Here is a 27,500-nt window from a genome sequence, read left to right as displayed (position 1 = left end):
CCAAGTTTGAAAATAATGTTTGAACTATGTAATATTGTCCAGCATAATAATATCGGAGAATAAATAACTTCTACGTCATTTATAATATTTAACAATTGTATATACTTATTCATTATTATATTAATATCTTCTCTTTCGCATACACAATTAAGCATTAATTTATTAAGACACTTAAAGGAGTTTTCGAACTTTCTGCAAATAGTAGAAAAGAAAAGTAACAGGAAATTATTTTGGATAAACGAAAAGAAGAAGAAACAACAGACGAAAATATACGATATTGTGGAACTTCTCAATTCATAATTAAGAAAATGTATTCTGAACGATGTGTTTTCGATTAAATTAATTGGCATTTTATTACGATTAAAGAAAAAGATTACCGAGATGATCAAATTATTTAACCAAATAAAAATGGAATTAAATAAGAGAATCTTCTTTCCGTTGTCTTCTTTACTCTGCAAAATTTTTTGTATTTTTGCGATTTTGTTCAAAATTTTCCTCTTTGTGATGTGAAAATGATACAGAATAATTACATAAATAATAAAGGAAACAGAAAAAAAACTGTGTATAAAGCATGTTATAACAGATAAACGATCCGTTAACACTTTTACAACTGATGCATAAATGAAGAAAATAGGAAATATTTTTGCTCCTATCAGCATCAAGGCGATATACAGAGAAAATCTCTTTTTTAATTGCAAACCGATGAGATTCATGCTGAATCTAAGAGGTTTCCATTCGTTCTTACACATAATCATTGTGGAATTGTTTTCGAGAACTGTTGTAACGGAATTGATATTTCTGTGGTTGATTTTTCGTTTTGATCGCTACAATGAAATCAAATTAATTCATTTTTAAAATAAGACAAAATGGCCAAAAATTTAAAAAAAAGGTATACCAAATAGTATAAACAATCTGTTTTTCAGTAAATTATTTTGAAGTGTATGCTATAAAGAATCTTTTTCATTCGCCGTTTCACGAATTACCTAAATAATATAAAACACATTTAATTATTGATCTTTTATTTCAATCACATTTATAATATGTAAATTATTTCACAAAATAAATAAAATATTCACATTTTACTTTATATGATATTTAATCCTAAAATCTAATTCATTTTTCTACAAGTTAATAGCGAGGTTGAGGCCAAAGTTTTAAACGCGAAAACGTGTACGTCGGACGTTAGGCGCCGCTTTCCTATATGCCTAGAAGTTTGACAACGGCGTTTGGAACGTCGAGCATGATGATTCCACTGACTCTCCAAAGGCCATTGTCAAACTTCTAGGCTTACAGGAAAGCGGCGCTAAACGTCCAACCTACACGTTTTCGGGTTTAAAACATCGGGCTCAACCTCGCTAATGTTTTTTATAAATACAACAGGTATTCAGAAATTAACTTCCGTTTGATTATTGAAGCAACATCAATACAGTTAGATAAGTCTTACGGCATTGCATACAACTGCAAATTATAATCTTAGGCTATTTTTCAACATAGTTTCCAGCCAAATCGAGAAACTTTGTCGTAGATGTTAATAGGCTTTTATATACCGTTTTTCTGTCTGTGTATTAAGCCACGTCTAAACGCTAGTTTAGACATGGTTGAATTTCCGTTTGTGTTTAGTTACGCAGGATTTTATTCCTTATTACGATGCCATATTGAACACACTTCTAATTTTAATGTGCTGACGTTATGTGCGGACGTTATAGCAAAATGACAATAGATTCTGACGTGGAATTATTACCGGAACCACATTTATAGGTTTCAGATTGTGAAGATTGCCATTGCCAAAATTATCGATTTTAGAATTTTTCTATAACATTCCTTGTTTACATCTTAAAGATTTAAATAGATAAATATTAACGTGGACTTTTATAATTCAAAATTCAATGATTATAGTTTAATTATCTACTTGATAATAATTGAAACAGTTACAAATTGAAATTTCAAACGGTATCAAATTATTAACTGGAAAATATAAATATTCATTAATTTCGATTAAACTTACCAAGACTTGAAAATTTTGTATTGTGAGAGTATAATAAGGAAATTGTACTTTGTTTTTACTCGGATGGCTTGCTGCGTGATAAAAGAGAAATTAGTTCGAGAAAATTGATCGTTGTAAGCAAATTAAAACGCCTGTCTACACGATAATGTAAATGGCAAAGTTTGCCAACATATTCACGTTTTCGAATCGATATATACGTGTTATGGGCCAAGTGATTAATAGGGCATTATAATGCCCAGCCATCATGAATAATGACTAAAATGGCTATGCAGTTTGATAAATATTGATTAATTTATTGAATCGACCAGACATTATGAATAAAGCTACATTTCCTTTGCGTCGTCTGTTAGGATATTTTATTTAAAAACTTTTTGTGTTTTTAATTATTATAAAATGGCAAAAAGCTTAATTTTGAGGGTAGGGATTGGTTTTATAAAAAAAACTGTAAATGCTAGTAATGAGTAAAATCATGTCTGACCCTATAAGAGATACACTCGACCCCCTTTATCTCCCTGCCCTTTAACGACCAAAATTTAACAGCATCAATCCCCTTAAGATACAAACCGCCCTGCAAAATTTCAAAAATTTTCAACAAAAACCACAGGAGTTATTAAGCTTCAAAGAGGGTAAATCAAATCATGCCCCCCACACACATCCATACAGAAATAAACCAGCAGCAAGTTTTCCCGGCAACAGTTAAAATTTTGGTGACCCCATCTCTTGTATTTTATTAAAAACACTTTTCCATCCAGAAAATTTTGGTAGTTCTGGAACGGATCTCATGTAAAATTAATAAGTGCATTCGTGCAATATGCAAAAGGAAATAAATTTTACTTCTATATCATATCTTATTCTTACCATTCTTATCGAATTATTTGAAAGTTGAATGATTATACATATTTGAAAAACTGCATTCCCAATAATTAGAATTGTCCGAAGGAATAATACCGGAGAGTAAATTTCTTGAATGTGATATATGACCTCTACCAATTGAGTTTACTTATTTGATATCACAAGAATTTTCTTAGTTTAGTCGTTCTCAAATGTTGAAACTTTCTTGCACAAATAATTCAAGGAATGTTCTAAGTCTTTGCATAAATAACAAAAGAAAAGCAGCAAGAAATTATTCTGTGTATACAAAAACAATTGAAAACAACACATTAAGATGAAAGTAATTACAAACAAATTGATTTGAATGCCAAGAAAATTTGTTTCAAATAACCTAGTTTTATTTGTTGAATCAGCTATTTGCATAAAATAAAATACTATCATCAAAACTACATTAAAGGACATCTAAATAATAATACCGATTTTTTCACGTTTATCTTCTCTTTACCGTGTATGAAAATTTACGAAAGAATCAATGGAATCCATTAGCGATAAGTATGAGTAAATCCTTCGGGCCGAGGATCGTTAATTAATGGATTCCATTGATTCTTTGGTAAATTTTCATACATTCTGAATCCTTGAGAATCATTTTCAGATGTAATTTCTTTCTTATCGTTCTGTGGCACTAAGAGGGTTTTTCTATTCGTATCCATTGGGTTCGACCAGGTCTTGCGGCCTGGTCGAACCCAATACAATGCAACTCAGTTGACCTGCTCTAAATAAAGGCGATGCTTAGAACCTCGTGCTTTCAGAGGCTTCACAACCACTTTCGTATTTAAATAATCCTCTAATCCAAATTACATTTAATCAACAATAATAAGTGAAGCGAGATTTTCAACGGACAACATCGAAAGAGATACAGCTATAGAACTGGACTTTTTGCGGTATTTGATTAATTCAGCCCTGTCGAAAGCAAATAACAATTTTGTAAGTGAATTTCTGAAAATATATTGAATTTTTCGATTAATTATAAAACTATCTTACACATTTTTATTATTTTATTGTGTTTTACTGTCTTCCTCTATTAAGAATGTTCGTATTGTAGACCTGACTAAATCTATTCTTTTAATCGCTATTTTAAGGAACTTTAACAATCAATTTTACCTTGTATCTTCTCTGTTTTGGTAATGTTCCGTTGTTGAACTGTATGCATTTCTTGCAGTAGATGAAGTGTGTTAGAAACAACAATAGAAATACGACACGGTTTCAAGTTATCAAAACAAGTTACAGAAACAGAAACGGCTGACTTCATCTAGTGCAAGAAATGCATACAGTTCAACAACTGAACATTACCAAAACAGAGAAGATACAAGGTGAGATTGTTAAGACCTAACAGATATAAAGTACCTTAAAGTGCACCTTAAGAAAGGACAAATTTGAAACTTTCTCTACCATCAACTGAAATAAAGATGAAAAGAACCCAAGTGGTCGCTGGATTACACTGCATCGTGTGTTAGAAACAACAATAAAAATACGACACGGTTTCAAGTTATCAAAATCAATTTTATTTAGAGCATCGTACGTCCCGGAAGAACTAACTACGGACAAATGGCATTTAGGTGTTAGACACGTAAAGCAAACGGGAAAATTGTTCGTGGCCAGTAGCTTCATTAAGCTTAACCGTTTGTATAGACTACTCATGAATTCTATAATAGATTGAACTCCACTACTATAGCAACCGAATTATAGTACTACATCTAGTACTCTTTTGCATTTGTAAAATAAGTGTTGTCTGTATCTTTTGTACGAAAGCATTTTACAGTACACAGTACATATGGTCGTCATTAATTTTCCTCATTACCAAAGATGTTTGTAATAGAAACAGGACAGGGGATGAAATATGATGATTGATCCAAACAGTCAATGAATCGCGTTAAAGCACGGGTTTCTCGGAGCGATTGAGAAATGCATTACTATAGATTAGCGAGATTGAGGCCGAAGTTTCAAACGCGAAAACGTATACGTCGGACGTTCAGCGCCGCTTTCCTGTGAGCCTAGAAGTTTGACAATGGTGTTTGGAAAGTCAGTGGAATCATGCTCGACGTTCCAAACGCCATTGTCAAACTTCTAGGTTTACAGGAAAGCGGCGCTGAACGTCCGACGTATACGTTTTCGCGTTTGAAACTTCGGCCTCAATCTCGCAATTATCTGGTGGATGTAGGGCAAATTAGTTTTAAACATTGCAAATTCTCATTAGATTAAACATATATTAAAGGTCAGCTTAGCAACGTTTTAAACGATGGCAAATGCATTCCTGTTGACACTTCAAATAATAATTAAACAAGAAAGGCAATTTCGTTTTGTATATTGCAAACGAATTCTTTATAAAACTAATGTTAAGATAGACATTTGCGAAAGATGGAAATTCAAATGAAAATTACGTTCATCAAAGAAATGGGTTAATAAGTCGACGTTGTTTTGGACATAAATAGTAAGACTTCCGGTTTACATCGTATGTCCGTATATAGTTAGTGGAGGCTTCCTACTCCTAAGGTTTCCATATTTAGTCTCGGCTTTCATCTATTTAACTCCATCTCGAAAGAAAGGCAGACAGACGGTAGGTAGGTGGGAACTTGTGTCTAATTTTTCAAATTGTAACCCAATAATTATTCAATATAATAAAATAAAGTATATCCCATACATATTTATAAAGTTAATCGAATTTCTCATCAGATTATCTTACTGTTTGCTTGTTTCGATAGTCTTTATGAACTTGATGATGATCGGATGATTAATGATACGGACTACAGCCAGCTCTCCAATTATAAATCTGTCCATCTCGTTCTTCGCATTGTTTTTGTCGAATTTATGTAAAATTTTAACTGCTAATTGACAACCAGTTTTCACACAGCGCAATTTTTTAATGAAGTTGAAAGATCCTTTTCCAAGACTCCCTTTAACACGGAATCCACATTTATCCAGGACGTCCATATGGAACTTACTCGAGATATTATCCATTTGTGTCAATGTATATTTTTCTACATATTTGTTAAAACATAATTGAAAACAAAAGAAAAATTGTTACGTCAATAAACGGGTAATTGTTAATTTTGTTAGTTGCGTAAATGATAAATTGTTAATTGTGGAAATAATTCATTGTATTGTGCATTTAATTCGACGTAAACAGTTTTAATGTACTGCATAAATACCCGTTGCCTAAAACATGCATAAATAGCTTAAGTATACTTGAGAAAACTTCTAATTCGTTCAAAGCCGTGTACAAGGAAGATTTGGGTATTTAGTCCCACATTAGAGCCAGAGGGATAACCGAGACAATTAACAGGAATGAAGGATCGTATCCGGGCAGGTCAATAGACCCCATGAATTTTTCGGATATTGTCTGTAGTGATGTAAGGCCCGTTCTTCACCATCCCATTACGGTCTAGCGGAATCTACCATGGGCTTGAAAAAGGCGCCTTCTTAATACCGAAAACGGACAACTCGGCACTGGACCAGGATGGCCATCTGTTCCGGTTTCGGCGTGAATGTCCCACTTTATTGCTCAGAAATTCCGCCATCACACAATTTCATATAATTACCACAAATTACTTAATTTTTTTCACATTTACTACAGTGTGGTCTTTTATGGGTATGGGTATATGGCCACAATAAATACCCTTTGGTGAATTTCGCAACGCTCTCATCTATAAAAATTATTCACAAACAATTAACACTGCTTTTAAAATGGAGGCCTGAAGGTTTTAATAGTGATTACGGACAAGGACCTCTACGGGTCCTTAAGAGAATTAGGACTCGGAATCTGGGTCTGCAAACTGAGCACGGATGGTTGTTCAATATGACTTTTGGCCGCTATGACCAATGCCTACTTCTACAGTGCCTCAGAATCTGGGATTCATCAGGGTGACTTAAGATCCAGTTTTTCAGAACTGTTCTGCTACTCAATTTTAGGTTAATTTCTAGTCATCATCTAGATCTTCTGATAACACAATGTGATTTACATCTATTCTCCTTGTTACATTTTTTTTCAGAACGCTCTTTTGGCATTAACCAATTATTACAAACCAAATAAACTTATAGTAGAAATATATTCCTTGAACTAAGATTATAATTTATTCATTAAAATTTCACTTCATGCATGACATTTTGTGGGATAAGAACCAGTGTTCTGACTGACTTAAAGGTTTGTTTTGATTATCCATTGACAGGCAGAAAAAAAAGAATTTATATAAATTAATTTACATGAATTATATGAATACACTGGCTAATCATTTAATTCACAATCATTTCCATAATTTTTTCCAGTGTGAATTTCTTGAAAAATATATTAGTTGCACTCTCTCTGAATCCCTCTTCCTAGGTACTGATCAGTTTTTGTTGGTCTCAATGTTGCATATTTTGTGCCCCAAGGAACCTTTCTGAATGAGAAAACAATTTGATTCTTAGAAAAATCTTTACAATGATATCAAGATGAAAGTCCAGAACCTGCTAATTAGAGTAGTTTTTCCAATAACAATGCTAGACCACACACACTACCAGTATTAAATATGGAGCCGAGATAGTCCACATAATGTCTTCGTCCCATTTGATTCTCTCTGCAAGTGAAGAAAATTTTGAAAAATAAGTGCTTGACATCTGATGAGGCGACACACAATACAACAATGACAATTTCTCCGATATCTATTGTAAAATGAAATATAGAAAAGCATGACAGATGAACAAGATGTATGACAGCATGAAAACATGACAGATGTATGAGTCAGAGAATTTGAAGCATAACAAATCATGACTTAGATGATAATCAGATTATTTTTATTCTTAATAAATGAATTATCAGTTTTTTATACAGTACATTAAGAATCTGCATGCACATATTGATATTTAACTATATATCTGATTCTGATCAATTAAGTGGAAATAAATAATTATACATGCAGCAGTGCATACCTGCATCATATACTTAAATAAGTCCAAATTAGAAAGAATTTGAGTGTATTTGCACAGAACAATAGTAAATAATTGATTTGAAGCACAATTCAAAGATTTTTGTTTTTAAACTTAATGAGTATAAAATTAATATTTATACAATACACAGAGAAGCAATTTTCCTCTTTTGTTTGATCACACAATTCCTAGGTTAATTTTGATATATATATCCAGATATTTGTTGAATCCAGCAGATATCTGAATATATTTTGATAAATAATAGCAGATTATTCTTATTTAATTATCATCGTGAATTGTTGTTGAACAGTAGATCAGTATCATTAAAATATGTCAATTATTTGTTCACTGAGGATAACCAAATACAAGCAGATATTATCAAATTATTTATTGTGTCATCCTCACAATTCCGAGCTGCAATTTTTAATCATATTTTGAATTAATTTAATTTAAAATATATGCTCTCCACCTCAAATTAGTAGTGGCTTGCCCTTATACATCACACTTATCCTGTAATAATAATCATGCCGGTCATCTATCTAATGTCTTCCAGGGGGAAGTTTCAAATTGAAATAATGTGACTTCCAACTTGAATCGGAAGTTCTTACGTAGTTAATTGGGGCCTCCTGCCCAAGATTCCCATATCCAGTCTCAGATATCATTTATCTAATTCTATTCTTGAGATTAAGGAATGACAACAGACCTCAGTGGGAATTTATGTCTACAATTTTAAAAATGCTATTTTCAAATTTTATTCTTTCAAATACACACTCACTGACAAAACAAATTACAAACCAATGGGGTCATATTAGAATTTAATGAAATTTTATTAAGCACAGAAGTAATGACAGGGCAGGATTTGGACTGGTAGCCATCTGCATGCTACAGATATTTGGTCACCCTATTTCATGAGTAAATTCATAACCTAACCCAGGGATGGGCAACCTTTTTCTATGTAAGGGCCGCATTTTAAGACTTTTGAACTGATGCGGGCCGCATACAAGAGAAAGAGGAAAAAAAATGTTGGTAAATCAGAATTATTTATTCATATATAATTATAAATTAGATTAGGTATACTTAATTTAGCTTCTGGAACTGATGTAAACGTAATATATTGGAAATATTTGGTTAAATATTCGTCACTGCTAGTTTTAAATTAGTTTCCATATGTCTGTTAGCCGGTTTCTTGTTTTAATTTTTACTAAATTCATTGCGGGAAAAAGTATTCACATACATAAGTTGTAAAAATAACGTTTGAATTTTTGCTACATACTTCCTTAAGCTGGGAAATTGATATATTTATTCAATTTATGCGATTTTATGCGTCGCGGGCCGCAAAATATATGAATGCGGGCCGCAGGTTGCCCATCCCTGACCTAACCCAACCCATGATAGCCTATGTCTTAAGACAGTTTCATATAATTGGCAGGTAAAAAGAAAATATCCATACAAATGTTTGATATATATTTATTTTAATTTTATTCAAATCAAATAAAAGCCCATTGTCAATGGGCTTTTATTCCCATATTTTTTTAAGCAAGCATAAACATAAAACATTGCACCTATATTATTTAATGCAATTGTGAGATTCTGAATTTTTTTAGATAAAATATTCTAGAAATTAATAGAAAAACTTTTAAAATTAAATATAATAATTCGAAATTTTTATCAAAGCTACACATCAAAGAGAACAAGGAACAAATGTTTCCTGTGTTGACAGTCAGTTCCTGAGAGAGATCTTTATCTCCCATGACTAAAGGCTGACTAAACCAAAAGACTCATCATGATACCCAGTCAGATGATCTTAATTCTTAATCTCTATTGGAGGAGAAAAATAGTATAAATACAGGATACGCACCAAGCACTGGGCACAGCACATCATCCAGTATCCTCTTATTATGAATTTGTGTCCCTGGAATGGGAACTTCCGCCCAGAGTACAGAAATGTTATCAATCACATTATAAATGAGATAATATATTAAATTTGTAAATTCTCTCTCTCAATCTCACAGTTAGGGATTTAACTTTAAGGTTGAATCATAGTTAGATTCTAATCAGTTAGTCCATATGTATTCTTGTTATTTATTAATTAAAGTATTTGAATAGCTGTTAATTAGACTTGACTCTAGTTTTCTCAACGGACTCCTATCGACTTACCTATGCACTCTCCACTCGCTTAAAACTTTGGCCCTCCTTTTTAATAACAGTTTATGCGTGTTAGTCCACAATAATTTGACTTACTGGTGTCAAGAGCTTGACGGGAGACGGTGATTTTACAATCGTTTGTCTCCACCTTTTTTAATAAACACTATAATTGCCAACCTTCGATGCAGAGGGCTAGTCCAACAGACTAGTATCCGAATAAGTGGTATATAATTATATTCCAAACTTGATACCCATGGCCCACCCCTCACACAATCATTCACAAGTTATATAACAGGCATGGGCAAATGCGGCTCCGAGAGCCGCATACGGCCCCTTTTGAGTTTCATGCGACTCTTGCTAAAAGCGTTAATTTCTGTTTTTTTATTAATATTTTTACAATTTTATTTTTATAATTTTGTGAAAATATGTTTATTAATAAAATTCAATATTTGCTTTATATTATATAATAAAATCACGCACCTTACCCTACTATCCACCACGACCATACAGAACTGCGGCTCCCATGCATTTTGCAAAACCTACATTGCGGCTCCCACTGAACTCTTGCTTGCCCACCTGTTATATAACCTTAAACTTAACACAATCATAAGACATTAACATAAATAAAAGCATACAAACTCCAAGCTTTCTTGGAGTTTGTATGCTTTTAAGTGATTTAAAACAAGAAGCAGTCATAGTGGTTATGAATTTCCATTGATGAATTTTCTCTAGTTCAACAAATGAATTCTCCATTACCTGTTGCTTGCACTAAAAAAGTTTTCTGATGCAAAACACCTAACATGTATGCTTTGGTGTTATTTATATCAGTAAATTGCATAGCTATATCATCAGTTGTCGTGCAAACTTCACTTTCATTGCCAACCACTATATTAAAATAATAAAATTAAAATACAATTTAATATTTTTTTAAAAAGCATTATTGTCTGCCCTAGAAATTTGGCTTCTTGTGTGCATATGCACACTGCACACCTATCAGAACCAGCCTGGTAATGACTATGGTAATAAGTGATTAGAATTTCATAGCAAAGGGATAATTTCCTGCACAACAATGGTTCAATTTAAATGAACCTTCAGTATCTTGTCTCTGTGCTTGGATATATGCAGCAATATAGTCAGCATGGAGGAATACAGGCATCGCATGATATCGCACAACAGATTTGCCAACAGATGTTGCAATTGCTAATGCAGGTCCCTCATTCTCATAGATGGCCAAAGATGGCATCCCACAAGAATTTTGTCCCACAAATACTCAATAGATGACAAATTTGGAAACCAGGCAGGCTAAAGTGTGTTAACATGACGACGTTCCTGGGAAACCTGGTATGCATGGCCAAGCATTATCTTGTTGGAAAATGTCTCTTTGCAGCTTTCACAAAAGACAACATGAGGGTGCAGGATTTCCTGAATACCATTATACCGTAAATGTACTTCATACCACTGGAATAGTAACCTGACTCTAGGTGCATTATCTAGTATGCAATTAGACTACAACTGTAATCATTTATATAACCATCTCAGACAGTTATATGCCGAGTTTTGCAGTAATTGGACAATTCTTTCGGGTGCATAACTTTTTCAATGAATATACTTTTGAGTGTACTTTAATTTTACATTTTATTACAACTAAAAATGTATGTTAACGTCTCTGAAGTATGAAGATGGTTCAGTAGAAGTTATCAGATGTGCATCCAAAATGTCCCCAGTTTAATCCAGGCAGAACCACGTCAAATTTAATGACTGGATGATCAATGTGTCAAAGTCATCTGTGACACAGATTCTATTTGTAGTCAATAAAAACTTCTTGAGATGATCTGTTCCAAATATATTTGGTCCCATCCTTCAATGCCTGGATACTACCATTATGGACCTGGAAAGAACCTATTAGTACCTATATGATAAAAACAGTAATAACAGTAAAAAACATAATGATGGTAAACTGTAAAACTTGAAAGCTCGAGAGTTAAAAAATGAGTATTTGATTATTTATCAAATCCTTCAATAAAGTAAAAATATACAGTGGATCCCCCAATATAATGCACACGTCGGGCGGGAAACGACACCCACGTTATAAGGTAAACCGTGTTATACCAAGCGGCGCAGTGTAACACGGTTCACCTCTTTACTTTAGCAATAATGTCAAGCTTTTCTTTCACACATCATGCATACAATAATTAAACACTATTCAAAATACATGCAGAAACTCAATACTTGATTGTAATTGTAAAAGCCTTACTGTCCTTAAATTCTAATAATTATAATTAATTTAATTAATTAATTAAATTAATTATAATTATACAGTGAAATGTTTAATTGTAAAACGAGAAATATCCAGTTATACTCGGGATTGGAATATGTATTTACAGTGAGTTTTAAAATTGCATTTTATTGCTAAGAAATTTTAAGTTATACAGTAACTTATTTGTTTTGTTATTGTTACTTTTTAGTGTTTGGTAGTAATTCTGCTGATGAGGGGCATGCTAGCCCGAAACACGTATGTGTACAGAAATTATTACTACAGGTGATATAATAAAGAAATTTTGTTCTTTCCTGAACTAACTCTCATTACTGTGCCAATCCTTAAACACCAGTATAAAGTCCTATTAATAAGTAAAGTCCAAGTAGACAATTAATAATAATATTAGAAACTCAATACATACACAATTACTCAATACGCAGTAACAATTAAATGCACTACTCACTAACGTCCCACGGACGTGTATAAACGTGTTTGAGCTTATCGCATCGCAAACATAACCCGCGCTATAATTAAGTGCACGATATAGTGAGCAGCGCTATAATGAAGGTCCACTGTACTTCATTTTTATAAATGAAACTAAAGAATATTTACGTAACTCAAAATTTAAAAACCCCCAAAAATTAGAGATTATTTTTTTTAAATGCATTCATGCTCTATAAAAAATTTAAATAAACTTTACTAGATCATATCTGTCTTTTCTGCTTAATATATGTTTGAAAACAAAAGAACAAAAAATTTATTTTTATCTTATTTCATATATTTATTGCAAAAACCATTTAGATAAAAATTATACATTCAGAGCCTTATTTTATTTATAACAAATACATTTTTTAAATCTAAAATAAAGTTTATATCTGAAATTATAGCTTAATATCATCAGTTAATGCTAAATTGCCAAAATAAAGTGTACAGAAAGTTGGAAGAACCAACCTATAACCAGTTTCTTGTGTTATCCATTAGAACAGAAACTGTTCTTAGAATTCTTAATAACAATATATTAAACTACTAATATTATGCGTGTCGAGCATTACATAAAAGATAACCACAAATAAAATCTGTATTATAGCAAATAAAGCAAAAGATGCTGACGACAAAAGTTACGTAATAGTATTCCCTCAATTTCCTATATTTCTCTCAATTTTTGTTGCAAATTTGCTCTAAAGGATATATTTATCCATATAAAATGTATATAATAATATAAAATCTCTCCTCCCAGAAGATGACATATTTAACTTTTTTATATAATCTACCTCCCAATTCCAAAATCGTGAATAGAATTTATATTAAAATACCTGTAATCCTTTATAAAAAGAAGGCAATTATCATCCTGAAATATTTTTCTTATCTAGTTGACCCATCAAAAAATGAAACAGTTTAACACTTTAAAAAAGAAATCAAACTATAAATATATGTTTTTTTTTTTTTTTTGTAGAGTCAGAAGTCCAGCACCAATATCCTTGTCAACTAGATAACAGAGAAAAAGATTTTGAAATCAAAATTTTTCAAAATCATTATTATTTTTTAATGAAACTGAAGTTCTGATATTGTTATTGGCATTCATCTTCAGGTATTGTGCAGGATCTTGCATAGCACAATCATCAAATTGATCAGACTGATGATCTCTTCCGATCGTCGAAGTTTATGCTGGCAACTTCAAAGCCTTGCCTTTTATGACTGAAAAATAAAATAAAGAATCATATATAATCATCTCTTCGCATAGAGATACTCGTTTTATACTTAATTTCTACCTTAATTTGAAAAAATATTATAGCTCATAAAATTTTTGAAAGTGTTATAAGACCTTTGCATGTATGTGAAAATGCATTTAGGCCGAAATTTGAAAAATTTGTAGACCTATAAATTTCAACTGTTGTTCATCTGTCCGTGTTTCCTTAATCTCAAGAATGGAGTTAGATGGATGAAAGACAGGCTCAGATATGGAAACCTCGGGGCAGGAGGGCCCAATTAACTATATACGAACTTCTGAAGCAAACTGGAAGCCACGTCGTTATTTCAATTCGAAATCCCTTCCTGAAAGGTGTTAGATGACCAGCACGAGTCTATTGTTAAAGGAAAAGTATGATGTACAGAGGCAAGCCACTACTAATTTGAGGTGGAGAGCATATATTTTAAATTAGTAAATTAAAAATATGATTAAAAACTGCAGCCCGGTATTATGATGATGTCACAACAAATAATTGCTCGTTCTTATATGCTTTTACATACATGCAATTGGCCTTACATTTGTATAAACAAATTTTTAGTTATATGTATGTATGTAAAAATTATTATAAATAAATAAATAGGGTAACATCATAAGTGATAAAATTCTCACTTTAATATAATTACCTTTTGTCACATATAAATAAAAGAAATCACAATACAGGAAGGTTTGAACGATGCCGGCGATAATAGCAATGGGATCGTAAAACTTCTCCGAATAATAACGATAGAGCCAATTTAAAATGTAAAGGCCACGATATGAGCCCAAACAAAACAGATAGTGCGAGGTGATGGTCTCCGCTTCTCCAGTTTTTGAAACCATAAATAGCTGGGGAAGAATTGCCACGGATTCGAGATAAATCGAGAAAGTCCATAATACCTGCAATATATATTAATTATTAAAATTAATGAGTTAAATTATAATTAGGCAGTTAAAGACATTAACCTACTGCTCTGGTGAGCAACTCCAGGAATTTTTTATGGGCAAGCCCATTACTCACTACCCTGCCACCTCCATTGTGAGCCTGACTGAACCCACGATGGGTATGATTAAAAGACCCTCTTAATGCCCATAGAACAGAAAGACCAATAAAAAACAAATTATAATTAATTAATGATATAATGAATTCAAGGTTTAACAGATTTTTTAAAGAAGTTTCTCATCCTTTTAATTTCCAACTAACAAAATTATCATCTTATCTCTTCAGGTTTATTTACTGCAAATATCACTTGCGAGATGATCTACATACTGTACATTTTATAAAGAAGTTAAAAATTATTACAATATATATTGTATTTAATTTGAAACTGAAACTTCAATAAATTTTTAGAATCTGTATTTACAAAGTTTCTTTCATTAAAGTAACAATGTTACAAACATTCAATACATGCACCATTAGTGGTTTGCAAAACATCTAATCAATACTCCAAATGCTGCCATGTATTACTGTCATCAAGGCTCAATCACAAGGTCCAGATCACGGATATTCAAGCCCAATGTGGCAATGTACCATCTTGTTGAAAAATAATGCATAAATATAGTTCTTCCAGTTGTGGATAGACAAAATGTTGTTTCAACATGTCCAGGTAAGTATTGGAGATCACCATTGATTCACTAAAGAAGAATGGGCTGATCCCAAAAAACTTTATACAGAAATAAAACTTAAGTTTCTCTGTAAAACAACACAGCACAAGAATGTTTATACTTGATGACTGTCTATTATAACAAAGTTGTACAGATAATTTCTGGGCACCCCGAATAATTGTTTACCTTTTATCTAAGTTATAATCTCTAGAAATGTTTTAACTGGCAACCCACATTTTTTGAAATTTCAGCCTAACCATAACAACAATTACCTTTTCCACTGGTTATCCTTCAGATAGAAAAATTGCTGTTTATTTCCGTATTATCTGCCTCAAGATGCAACTGATAATATGAAATCTTTATTGTTATCAGTTTCATACAAAAAAAGTATTATTTTCTTTGTGCAGATGAAGTAATTTAAAACTGTACAAAAGTAAAGCTTTTTAATATTTATTTACAAATTTTTGTCATGAAACTATAACAATCTCATAACAAAACACAAAAAACCTTGTTTTTAAAAACTTTTCTATTAATTCAAGTATTACTTTCATTTTTAATATGTATCTAATAATCTTAATTACAGTATATTAAATACAGATATTTTTCTCCCCATTCTGTGGGCACTTAGACTTTTTCACGCTTGTTAAGGATTTAGCTAGGCATGCAATAAGACAGCCAGACAAAAGATAGTTCAACATATCAGGTTCCATCAGACTTAATTTATGATTATCTAATCTAACTTGGACTTGAAGTCAAGCCTCCCAGAGGAGCACAAGTGAGTCTTGGTTGTTTTGATTACCGTATTTTCCGGAGTACAAGACGACCCGACTTTTGAGAAGATTTTCCTGGGTTAAAAAGTCGTCTTATATGTCGGTTATCTGGCTACAATAATTCTCTTAAATATAATCATAAAATTTAAGCTTAGTTATTATATATGTGGTATATAAAAATAATCTTTAACTCAATAACAATATTTGTTTCTCTTCAATTATAATTTTTTTTTGATATTCATACAGTATATATCTGTATACTAATAGAATCTATACACTGTCACTCATTAAATTATCATCATTATACAGTAAAATCTCCATATAATGGCCATCACATTCAATGGAAATGTAATTATAAAAAATTTTGTTTCCACCAGCAAGAAACAGAGTTTGCATGTTAAAAATATTCTATTTAACAGAATCTTTTTATCCTAAAACAGAAAACATTTTTAGAAATCTTCAGCCTGTTTTTCTCTTTTTCTATATAATAAAAATATATAAATGTGGATGTGTTGCCTTAAATGTTGTGCCCATGCGATAGGTCAGAAATAATTTGTCTATTTAACCTTTTTCACATTGAGAGGATAGGAACCTTCTCATTGTAAAAAGTCCTTAAAAGTAATATGAAAAGTATTCCTGAAAACCAGGGACAGAAGTATAACAAAAATAGGAGAATCATCAAAAGAAGTTTTAATCTTTAGGACCTATGGACTTTTCTCATTTTCAGCTTTTTACTATTTTGCAGACCTTGGATGTTGATGTAAGGAAGAGTTGTAAAGGTGCTTTCAATTGGAAATGGAGGGAAAAGATCTATACTTTAATTTATGAACAGTTTACAAAACTATCAAGTGAACTACAAAACTTCATTGACTTAAAAGCAAGTACAGAATGTTTCATGGCTACAAATCAGTGTAATGTACTGTACAGTCTAGAACAGGGGTGGCAAACCTGTGGCACGTTGGGAGAATCAACTGGCACCTATGTCATATGATTACAGTTTATCACCCATTTTTTTAAATAATCTTTTCAGTTTACCATCCAATCATCCTTTCTACAATCTTTACATTTATTCCAATTGAAGCATGTTCATTTCATTTCATTTCTTTAAATATTGTTATTTGAAGTCCAAAACTTTGACACACATACATATTTTTAAAGATAATTAAATAAAGAAAATTGCTTTTTGCCCTTGGTATAATTAAATTAATTAAAAATCTACTAATGTGAGGTAGATAATAAAGACTTATCACAACAGTGATAATAAGCACAAACACCCAAGTATCGAGTATATTTAAATAAAAATGAAAAGGGTTGTACATTAAAATTGATTACATGAGCAATTAACATGAAATAACCAAAATGCATTTCGGACTATTGGAATAGTCTCTCTTCAGTTGGTATACATATATAAAAAAAGGGGAGGCTATAATACTTAAAACTATACAATACAAAGAAACTGTTATAAAAGTATGATTATTTAACATTAAATGGGTGTAGAGAAGACAGGCTTAAAGCGGCTTCATAATGTGTAACATTATGAAGCCGCCTTAAGCCTGTCTTCTCTCATAACATCCAAGAAGTGTATGGAAGCAATGAAGCCTAAGAGGAAGGTTGGACTATTCACAATTGAGATTTAAAAGGAATTTAAATCATTGTTTCAAAGTTTTAATTTATTATCAGGGTATTTAATTGTGTTATTTTTACATTAAGTTATGTGTATTTGCTGTTTTAAGTTTATCAAAAGGGGTGTGATTTAGGGACTGAGAATGAATTAATTCACTTTTTATTATTTTTAGTGAAAAAAATTGCTAAGGACTTCAAACAATTCAGAGTTCAAATACCCTCCTGGAATGAATGTATCAACAATCAAAGTACAAGGCACCACTGGTTTTTTTGTACATGCAATTATTTTACTTCCTTTCCTTATGATTTAATGGGAATGAGATGTTTTCTTTTTTCTTTCTATTGATTAAAATGTTAGTCTATGTCAAATTATAATGCAGATTATTTTTCTTTAACACAATCATTTACTGTGTAAATTAAAGACAAATTAAAAGCAAGTAATCTTTTTATTCTGTAATTTGACATTTATTTTATAGATAAAGTGAGGAGGCAACGAAATTTCCATTTTACGGGATTTTAAGGCAGTTTCTATTCAACAGTAAAATCTCTCTAATGGAAATTTCTTTTACTTCCAAACATTTTCATTATATGAAGATTTTACTGTAAATAAAATATATAATATCACTTTAATACAACATTATGTAATATAATTACCTCCAAAGGAGTAAATTCGTGATTCAATATCAATGACAAAACAATCGACGGGACGACGAGGAACTCGATGCGGAAAGTATCGTGATTGCGATCGTAGGTCGGCTTGAATTTCAAGTAAATCAAATATAGGGTGGCTACAGAAGCGGCGATGAAGAAAATTTTCATAACAGTGTTATAAACTGATATGAAATTAGTGAAAAGGTCTAAGTAACGTGTTATGTAGACAATTGTGAAGAGGATCTGACTTCTTGCTGATATGCCTAAATTTAAAAAAATGTTTTAAGTATATAATTAATGGTACAAATAATTAAACTCAAACTATATATGATAAAATTTCAAGACAAAGATAACATAATAAATTAAAGAACACAAATTTAGCAATACTTTAAAACACTTGTGTTTTATCTTATTACCTGAAGAAGTTTTTAATAATAAGAGTTTTGATTCCAACTTGATTTTTATTATTATCTGAAGAAGTCTTATAAAACTTGAACATTAATTCACAAAATATATATATATATATATATATATAATACAAAAGACTATACATTATTATATATATTATATTTATATATTTATATTTTTTGAATTTACAATTATCATCCTGGAAATTTTATCAAGTATATTGACTATCAATTTCTTGTTTGTACATCTACCGATGTACGCATACTATCTATTGGATTACTATAATTTAAAGACTCCTATTCAATGCAGTCTAGGGAGATGTTTAGCATCCAAATGCAACCAAATTGGTACGGAGACATTTCTGGACATTAAAAGAAGTTTCATAAAAAAAAAATTTCGATCAACACTCGCCATTATGGCATTTTTGATTTTGCAAGCAACAAACATTTTACCTGTACAAAACACTCAGGCTATACAGAGATCTTAGCAAGGAAAATGATACTGTTCGACGTAGTCTCCATTCTAAACATATAAAATTAAGAAAGATCTAATATTTATTTTAAATATCATAAAGATCTCCTAATTGCATGCCAAATGACTGCCAGATTAAATTGGGTTACTTCTCCACTATTATTTTAAATTAATTTCTAAATTTGTCATTAGAGGCAGAAAAGTACCTGATTTAATCCAGCAGTCGTTTGGCATATCACTAATATATATTGGGTTACAGGTTGTTTGTATATCCACTTAATTACAATAAATAAAACACTTTCTTACTGAAATATTAATAATGCAACATACAGATTTGTCAGCGATACTTTGCCAAAATAATTTAAAGAAATTGAAAAATGATGAGTACATTTATTATTATTATTTAAAGAATCTTAACCTTTAAACAACAAAAGCCAAAAGGATATGTAGATCTGGTTTAAATACTGAATTCACACAGATACTTTATTCCAAAGTTCAATTCAATACCAAAGACGACGGCATAAACCATGTTCTAAATCAAGAATTCAAAATGCAATTAATTTATCGTCATCGTGATCGAAATTCATTCTGATAAATTGACTTTCTTTTCTTTTACTTTTAAAAAGTTAAAGATTAAATGTGGATGAACATGCATAGATACTAAATATTAAGATGTCAGATTTTTATTTTACTTTATGCTTTATAAGAAAATAATTCATTTCAGATATTTATTTATATCTTTCTCAATTTCTTGCATACAACATAAAATCATCACTTCAAAAAAAATTTAAATCATTTTTTCATACATCAAATTTATGTAAGATGAATTTAGTGTACTATTCTAATATTAAAATATCTTTTTAACTTTTCTAAACACTAAGCACTTTCTGCTTAGAAGGCAGAATTCAAACAAACTCGAAACAAATTCAAATTTTAAAGAAACGACAAAATTTACCGGTACTTTTCGGTTAACGGGACGCCGGCCAATACGTACAGCAACAAGCAAGATTCAAGCTCTAAACGAGAGGTTTCACACTGTTGACCCTTCGCAAGATATTTGTCTCCAAATATGTTGACCCTTCGCAAGATATTTGTCTCCAAAACTGTTGACCCTTCACAAGATATTTGTCTCCAAAGGTCAACTTTTAACACTTATCAGTCTACTGCCTTTTCTACACGCTTCACATGTAAATGTGTGCCTCGGTGCTCACTATCACTGCACCTCGGCGCCCGGGTGGGGGCAATCCCTCGCACCCACTAAAACTACGTAGTATCAAGTACTCCACAAACAGTCAAGTGGCTACTTGAAGCAGGTACAGTCACATGGGCTAATTTGTTAAATGCAGCATCCTATTAACCAAAAAGAACCAATTGAATATATATGTTGATATTATATATAATAAATTTTAAAGAAGCAATAATATAATTAAAAAGATAATCTCAATTATGAATAAAATATCTTTGTGTACATGTGTTACACTGGAAGAAATGTGAGCATTCAAAATGTATTTTTTCGAAGGCATATAAAATAAGAGGAGAAAAAAAAAGTAACTTCTGGCTTTTCAGTATTACTTCCTGGTTAATCATCATCCAAATTTGGCAAATGAACTTGTAGGAAAAAATTTCTTTGCAAAATAATTAAGTAATTTAATTTAATTAATTCAATATTTACAATATTTAATGTCAAATTAACAGAATATAATGCAGTAATTTAAAAACAATACAAAGAACTGAATTCACAAAATTATTATTTTCAAATACCAAAACAAACAATAAGCGATTATGCAGCAATTCAAACTAACAACAAATCTTGACCTAATCCCTACAGAAAAAGTCGATTTTAAATCTCTATACATGTCTTCATTACAAAAAAAAATTTTAATTTTATTATTAACGATCGTTTATTACATAAAAATTTCATTTCTGTGTCAAATATATTTTTTACGACTCATTTACACATATAAGAACAAAATTTTTTGCTAAATACACTTGTATATTATTACAAGAAATGTACGATTCTATAATAATGCCATTATTTTTTTTAACCTTTTTCAAATCAATTATTTCATTAAAATGATTTACTAACTCAATTAAAATTGGGTTAGAGATTTCATGTTTACAAAGTCGATATAACGTTTTTCAAATAAACAGCCGACGGAACTAAATTTTCTAATAGTAAATTGTTTATAAAGTTTATTGTTGTGAACTAAATATAATAATCAGAGTTCAACTTTTCGCAATGTTATCTATAATCGACACAAAAGCTTCAATTAATATTTTTAAAAAAATACACGTGCTTATCAAACTTGTAACAATATCGTCGTCGATCGAATTTGGTACATATTTTAAAATAACAGAATAAATAAATAAAAGCATTTAACTTAATGTATTTTAGTTTTTAAACTATTTCCTAACAAATCTAAAATTGCTAATTAATTTTGGATCGTTTACCGTAATTAAAATAATGTTGAAAATAATTTTCTTATTATTATTATTATCGATATTATCATCAATGTGAATCATACTAGCCTATTTAAAATGCAAACAGAACAATCTGTTTGTATCTAATCAATACAGTTGATCTGTTTATACTAAAATCTGAATATGTAGTATTACTTTATATGAGCACAAGTAGCTTTCACTTACTTTCTAAATGAATGAAATAAATACAGTTCATACAAATTCTGAAAATTGAACTGATATAGTTCTTATACTTAAATTAATTTTTATATTTAATTAACTTTAACCACTGTTTTACTTTACTTAAATCTAGGAATATGTTTTTAAACAAATTATGTCAATTGATTCTATATAGTGTTCGGTGGTGCATGCAGACTATAAAAAAGAGCATCATAATTAACCGCATTAATTAAGGTATCCCTTAATTAATGCAGTTAATTAATCCCTCGATGCTACAGTGTATATCAAAATCACATTGATCAAATACGGTGGTATCTCGATACTTGACCGAACAATCACAACCTCTAGAACAAATTTTCAGTTAATAACAAATATTTTTATTTTAATTTTGTCATCAGTAAAAGGTTTTCTGCGATAAAAGCGAGTAAAGATTTCACTGAGTAAATAAAATGAAACCTTAGAGCTCCCTTGAAGATTAAGAAATAGGCAACTTGACAACAAAGGGAGGGGGGTACATGCTCTAAGTCAATAAGAGTAAGGTTGTCACACAAAAGATATCTTGTAAAATAAGAATAACCAATATTTTCTCTTCAAATCAGCATTGCTTAAATTTTTATTAAAATGTTTAATTTTTAAACCTCTATTGACTCAATAGCCCTGTTTCTTGCAAAACAATCTGAAGCCAGCAAAAGACAGAGGTATCACACCTCTGTCATTTGGTGACTTCAGAGATATCTCTCCAGTCATATTGGTATTGGCCTATTGATTGACTTTTAATGTACACATACAAAAACAATTCCATCTTGCAACAGACTGTCAATGCACACTATATAACATACTAGTATTGTCAGCAAAATAAGGGTATCAACAGCCTTCTACCTTCATGAGGGATATGTTACTTGTACCCTGAAAATGGGACATTTGCAAATCTTGCATTTGCGAACATTTGAGAACAGGACATTAAGCTCAAATGCAGGACTGTCCTGTCTAAATTGAGGCATATAGCCATGTTATGCCTCAATTTATAATTTATCAATATGTAATTTTGCAGGTTTTGGACAATTAGGAAGACTTCCTAACTATCCAAAACCTGAAAGACCAACCAGAGGAGGAGTTTAAAAAGTTGCACCATGAATTGTTGAATGTATTTGTTATTACAATACAATGAAAATTTATCAACATATTTTTGAATTAAGCATTAAAATTGTAGAAAATTCTAAAAATGAGAAATCTGCATTCTTACATGCTGACATTCAACTGCTTCAGTAACTTTATCATAGTATTAGAAGCAGATGGAGATCAACAAAAATAACATATGGAAATAATTTAAAAGCATAAATGACATGACAATTTGGTAATAATCAAGTATAACAATGTCACTTGTTATAAATGTAAATGTACAATGCAATGGTTAGCAAATACAAACAAGTAAAACGGCGAAGCCATTCTTGGGATAAGACTGTGTCTCAGAGAGCGCAAGCAATGCATCCACAAATCTCGCACTTGCGTATATCACTATTACAGAAATACTGAAAAAATACAATGAATACTAAATAAATCCTATTCAATAAATTCAAGAATTCTAATTTATTTAGTTGATATATAACAGTAATATAAATCTTCATTTTTGCTTACTCTTCACAGATTAAGCAAAACTTATCAATTTATTAGAAATGTATATATTTGATATCATCATCATTTAATTAAAAAAAATATAGGCCTACATATATTCTCTGCACTCAAAGCTAGAACTACTTAAAATCAGTAACACAAAAAACATACATAACTATTTATTGATAAACTATTACTTGTAAATTTATTACAATAAATACATTTTAACCAGTAAAAGATTAAAACTTTATGCAGCATTCATAATCAATTCTTACATCAAGTAACATTTTCAATATTAGATACTACCAGGATGTCATCTCAGGGGAGGAAATAAGTTTTTCAGAAAGTAATATAAAAACTATTTTCATAAAAGTCAATAAAATTTACAAATAACTCCTTCCATAGAAGCTAAATACAGTCTATTTTAATTTATATTTTAAGTTCACTTAACATAAATCTCTTTCTTTTTACAGATACTTTGTATGTTTAGTCATATCTACAAAATTGTTACATATTAAGACAAATCCATAACTTTGGGACAAATATTGGCTCCGAGGACCGGACCTGTTCGGCTTAGGACGTGAAGCAAGACTAGGCAGGAGTGAGACACTCCTGCCTAGTCTGCTTCGGACTCGAGACTCCTTGCCTAGTCTTCTCTCGGGGTGTTTGGTCGGACCGACTTCGGGACCTTCCCGTGGAACGTCTCAGTCATGCAGCATCTCTCCCGACAATGAACACGACCGTTTTGGCAGGCAACTAACGGCGGACTCAACCTACGCAGACCGAGGAAATACAACTGTATAATTAAAACAAAGCATTGCGATGGCCGAAGAATAGCCGGTGTTGACGCAATTCTGTTTTATCACCCAAGCATAACTCCGCCAACCAAAAGACATTTGGGTTTTATAACTTTGCCCGAAAAATTGCAATTTTTATTAAAAGGAAACTTATATCTAGTATTAATTTTTAAAATATTTTTTATCACTTTAGCATTAATACATTAAAAATAAATAAATACTACACATAATATTAAATATGTAAATTAATCAAACGATGTATACATATAAAACATAATACAAAATTGTGCTTAAGAAGTTAAATTTCCTATGCAGAAACCAGTTACAAATATTTAATCCAACTATGCACAATTGTAATTTATACAAAAAAAAAAAAATTTATGCTTCAGTTACTTAATTAGATTTCTTAACACAACAAACCTTCTTTGTGGAAAAAAAATTGTGGTAATCATTGTTTAACAATTCTAACACTAGAAATATATACTTTATAATTTCTGAATTTTATACAATAATAACTCCTAATCTATATTACAATTGATAAAATGTGATATGTATTCTATAAAGCGTATGAAATTATGTAAATGTATGTAAAGTGTGTCATTTTCTATTACTTTTCATGCAAATGACATTAAAATATGAGCAAACGTTAAATATTTGATTTGAAATTTAAAAAAAAAAAAAAAAAAAAGCACGTTGACTTAACGATGACGTGTCGGATGAAATTTACAGAAATTTTATTAAATAATACCATGTGATAATCGCCATTGTAATATTTTATCTTGTAAATTTCACACGAATCTTAAAAGAAATAAATCAATTTCTTGTAATTATTCATAATTCAGATTGGTTATCGAAAAGAAAACACACCAACGTGGACCAATAAGCAATATCGATACAACACGGCGTTACCGGCATTAGGATGGAGTGCGAGTTTATAGTATAAATAGTCAATAAACTTGTTTTCTATTTACCCGAACAAGATCTTGTCCTCCATATTTTCACAAGAAGTATTATGATTGCTAATAAATGCGATAAGTCGCCCGCTAAACGGAATAAATTCATTATAAACTTATATGATGTTAAAATATTTGCTTTAGCCGCTGATCTTTGACGTGGCCAACGTAGCGGCACGTATCAAACATGGCGTGAAAAAATAGAACTAAAAAATAAAATTTTAGCGAAATTGAATTGAAAAATATCGTTATCTATTTTAGTTTATTAATATCATAAATAATAAAATAAATTATAATAAAATATTAATGTTTGTTATTTATTAATTTAATTTTAAAACTGAAGTTAATTTAATGAAAAAGTATATACGTTTATTTTACATTTATTTACGTAATTTTTTTTACGGAATTATAAATAATTAAAATTTTATTATTATTAAAATGCGTTGTTTTGTAACAATACGATCAATTAGCATTTATAAAATATATAGTTAATATAATCATAGACATCAGAATTGTATAACTTCCTATAGGACTTAGAACGCTACAACTATAGAGAATGATAGAGGCTAATCGCGTTTTACTTAAAATCGCAACAGCATTATTTATCGGATTATTATTATTCTGGTTAATCCGTTTAGAAACTAAGTACGGCGATATTAAAGGTAAATTTAATTTCATTTTGTACTCTCTCTAAAAAGTCTATGTATCCAAAAATCACTTAACCGTGTGGTTTTCAAATAATTCAGTAATACGTCAGCATCGCAATTTGCATATTAAGCAAGACCACGTTTTTGAGCAATTATTGCAGTTTGTAAGTAACCAAGTATTTGAATAATACTGAAATTTAGTATTTGCGATCGTAACCCGACTCTTTGGTCATCTTATATAACGGGTGGCCAAATCTTTTCACGATAGGAGTTTATATACTGCCTATCAGAAATACACGAGAGCCGCTTTAACATCTATTTATATTGTATATAATTAATTAACATTTTTATATTTTAAACATTGCAAATAACTTTCAGCCACAAAATGGCGATATTTTCCCTCTGTTTTAATTCCAAACTCCGCTTTTTACCGTACATTTCTATAAAGAATTGTTATTTATAACTACAACTATTAAATTTATAACTATAAATATTTATTTTGTTATACTTGTTTATAATTTCCTGTCCGTTTTTTAAAGCGACTTCCCGTTCCGTTTTGCAATCGCACTTTTGCATCTGGGTTAGGAATTAGGAAACTTTATTTTGACGTTTGTAATTTATTTTATTTTATTTTTCAGAAAATATTACATCCGAAGACGTTGCGAAAGATTTATATAACAACAAAATCGAATCATCGCTTACAAACCGCGTAAGAAGAGTAAAACGCTCCGTTACATTGAAAAACAGGCAACTAAGTCCTACCTTAATCTCTAAACTTTATAAGACAGATCTAACTAAAGACTCTAACGCCACCGGAAGTACATCTATGGAAGTGTTTACCGAATCTTCGACATCTTCCGGATGTAAATGCGACCTGAATCTCTTGCGTAAAGACGTGCTCTTCTTGATCATCATGTGTTGTACTATTTCTCTGTTGGCGGGATGTATCGTATGCGTTATTTTGCCTTGGAAATTGTGGCAAATTTTTAAAAAGAGAAAACAGTTTTCCCCTAATAAATGGTGGATGTCCGGGGACGACGATATATACGACATGGTTTCTCTTATGAGACACAGAAAGAAATTTCTTCAGAAGCAACAACTGTCTTTCGAAAACAACTTGTTTACTCCTTTGCTTTCTGTGAATACTCAATATTTGCGCCAATAAATTTATTAAAATTATTCTGTGTTATGAAATACTAATTTTAATGTACAGGTATACATACAATTACTGTAAATGCATTCGTGAAGTCGTTACAATCCTGAATATAATATACTTATAAATTCACACATATTCTTTATAAACATATATATATATATATAACCAAACTTTCCAAAAATCATTCTCTTATCTAGGAGATAGTCTGCGACCACTTTTTGCCCTCAAAAGATTGGTCCTCCCTCTAT

General features: G+C 30.8%; 1 protein-coding gene and 1 long non-coding RNA gene across 2 annotated transcripts; one reads left to right on the top strand and one right to left on the bottom strand.

The window, feature by feature from the left end:
- Nucleotides 1-12,953: 12,953 nt before the first annotated feature.
- Nucleotides 12,954-25,636, bottom strand: LOC136986815 (ER lumen protein-retaining receptor-like). Its single transcript, XM_067284431.1, has 4 exons — nucleotides 25,468-25,636; nucleotides 18,573-18,832; nucleotides 14,568-14,820; nucleotides 12,954-13,892 (listed from the first exon to the last, which is right to left on the bottom strand). Exons 1-4 carry the CDS (start codon nucleotides 25,556-25,558, stop codon nucleotides 13,858-13,860), a joined length of 639 nt encoding a protein of 212 aa, XP_067140532.1. The 5' UTR covers nucleotides 25,559-25,636; the 3' UTR covers nucleotides 12,954-13,857.
- A 266-nt stretch (nucleotides 25,637-25,902) lies between these two features.
- On the top strand, nucleotides 25,903-27,275 carry LOC136986763 (uncharacterized). Its single transcript, XR_010882526.1, has 2 exons — nucleotides 25,903-26,111; nucleotides 26,735-27,275. It is a non-coding gene; the product is annotated as an uncharacterized lncRNA (long non-coding RNA).
- The last annotated feature ends 225 nt before the right edge of the window (nucleotides 27,276-27,500 follow it).

Source organism: Centruroides vittatus, unplaced genomic scaffold, assembly GCF_030686945.1.
Source record: "Centruroides vittatus isolate TY-2023 unplaced genomic scaffold, ASM3068694v2 scaffold_1172, whole genome shotgun sequence".
NCBI classification, from domain to species: Eukaryota; Metazoa; Arthropoda; class Arachnida; order Scorpiones; family Buthidae; genus Centruroides; species Centruroides vittatus.
Note: the sequence above shows the minus strand (reverse complement) of the source record. Positions and strands in the feature narration are given on the sequence as shown.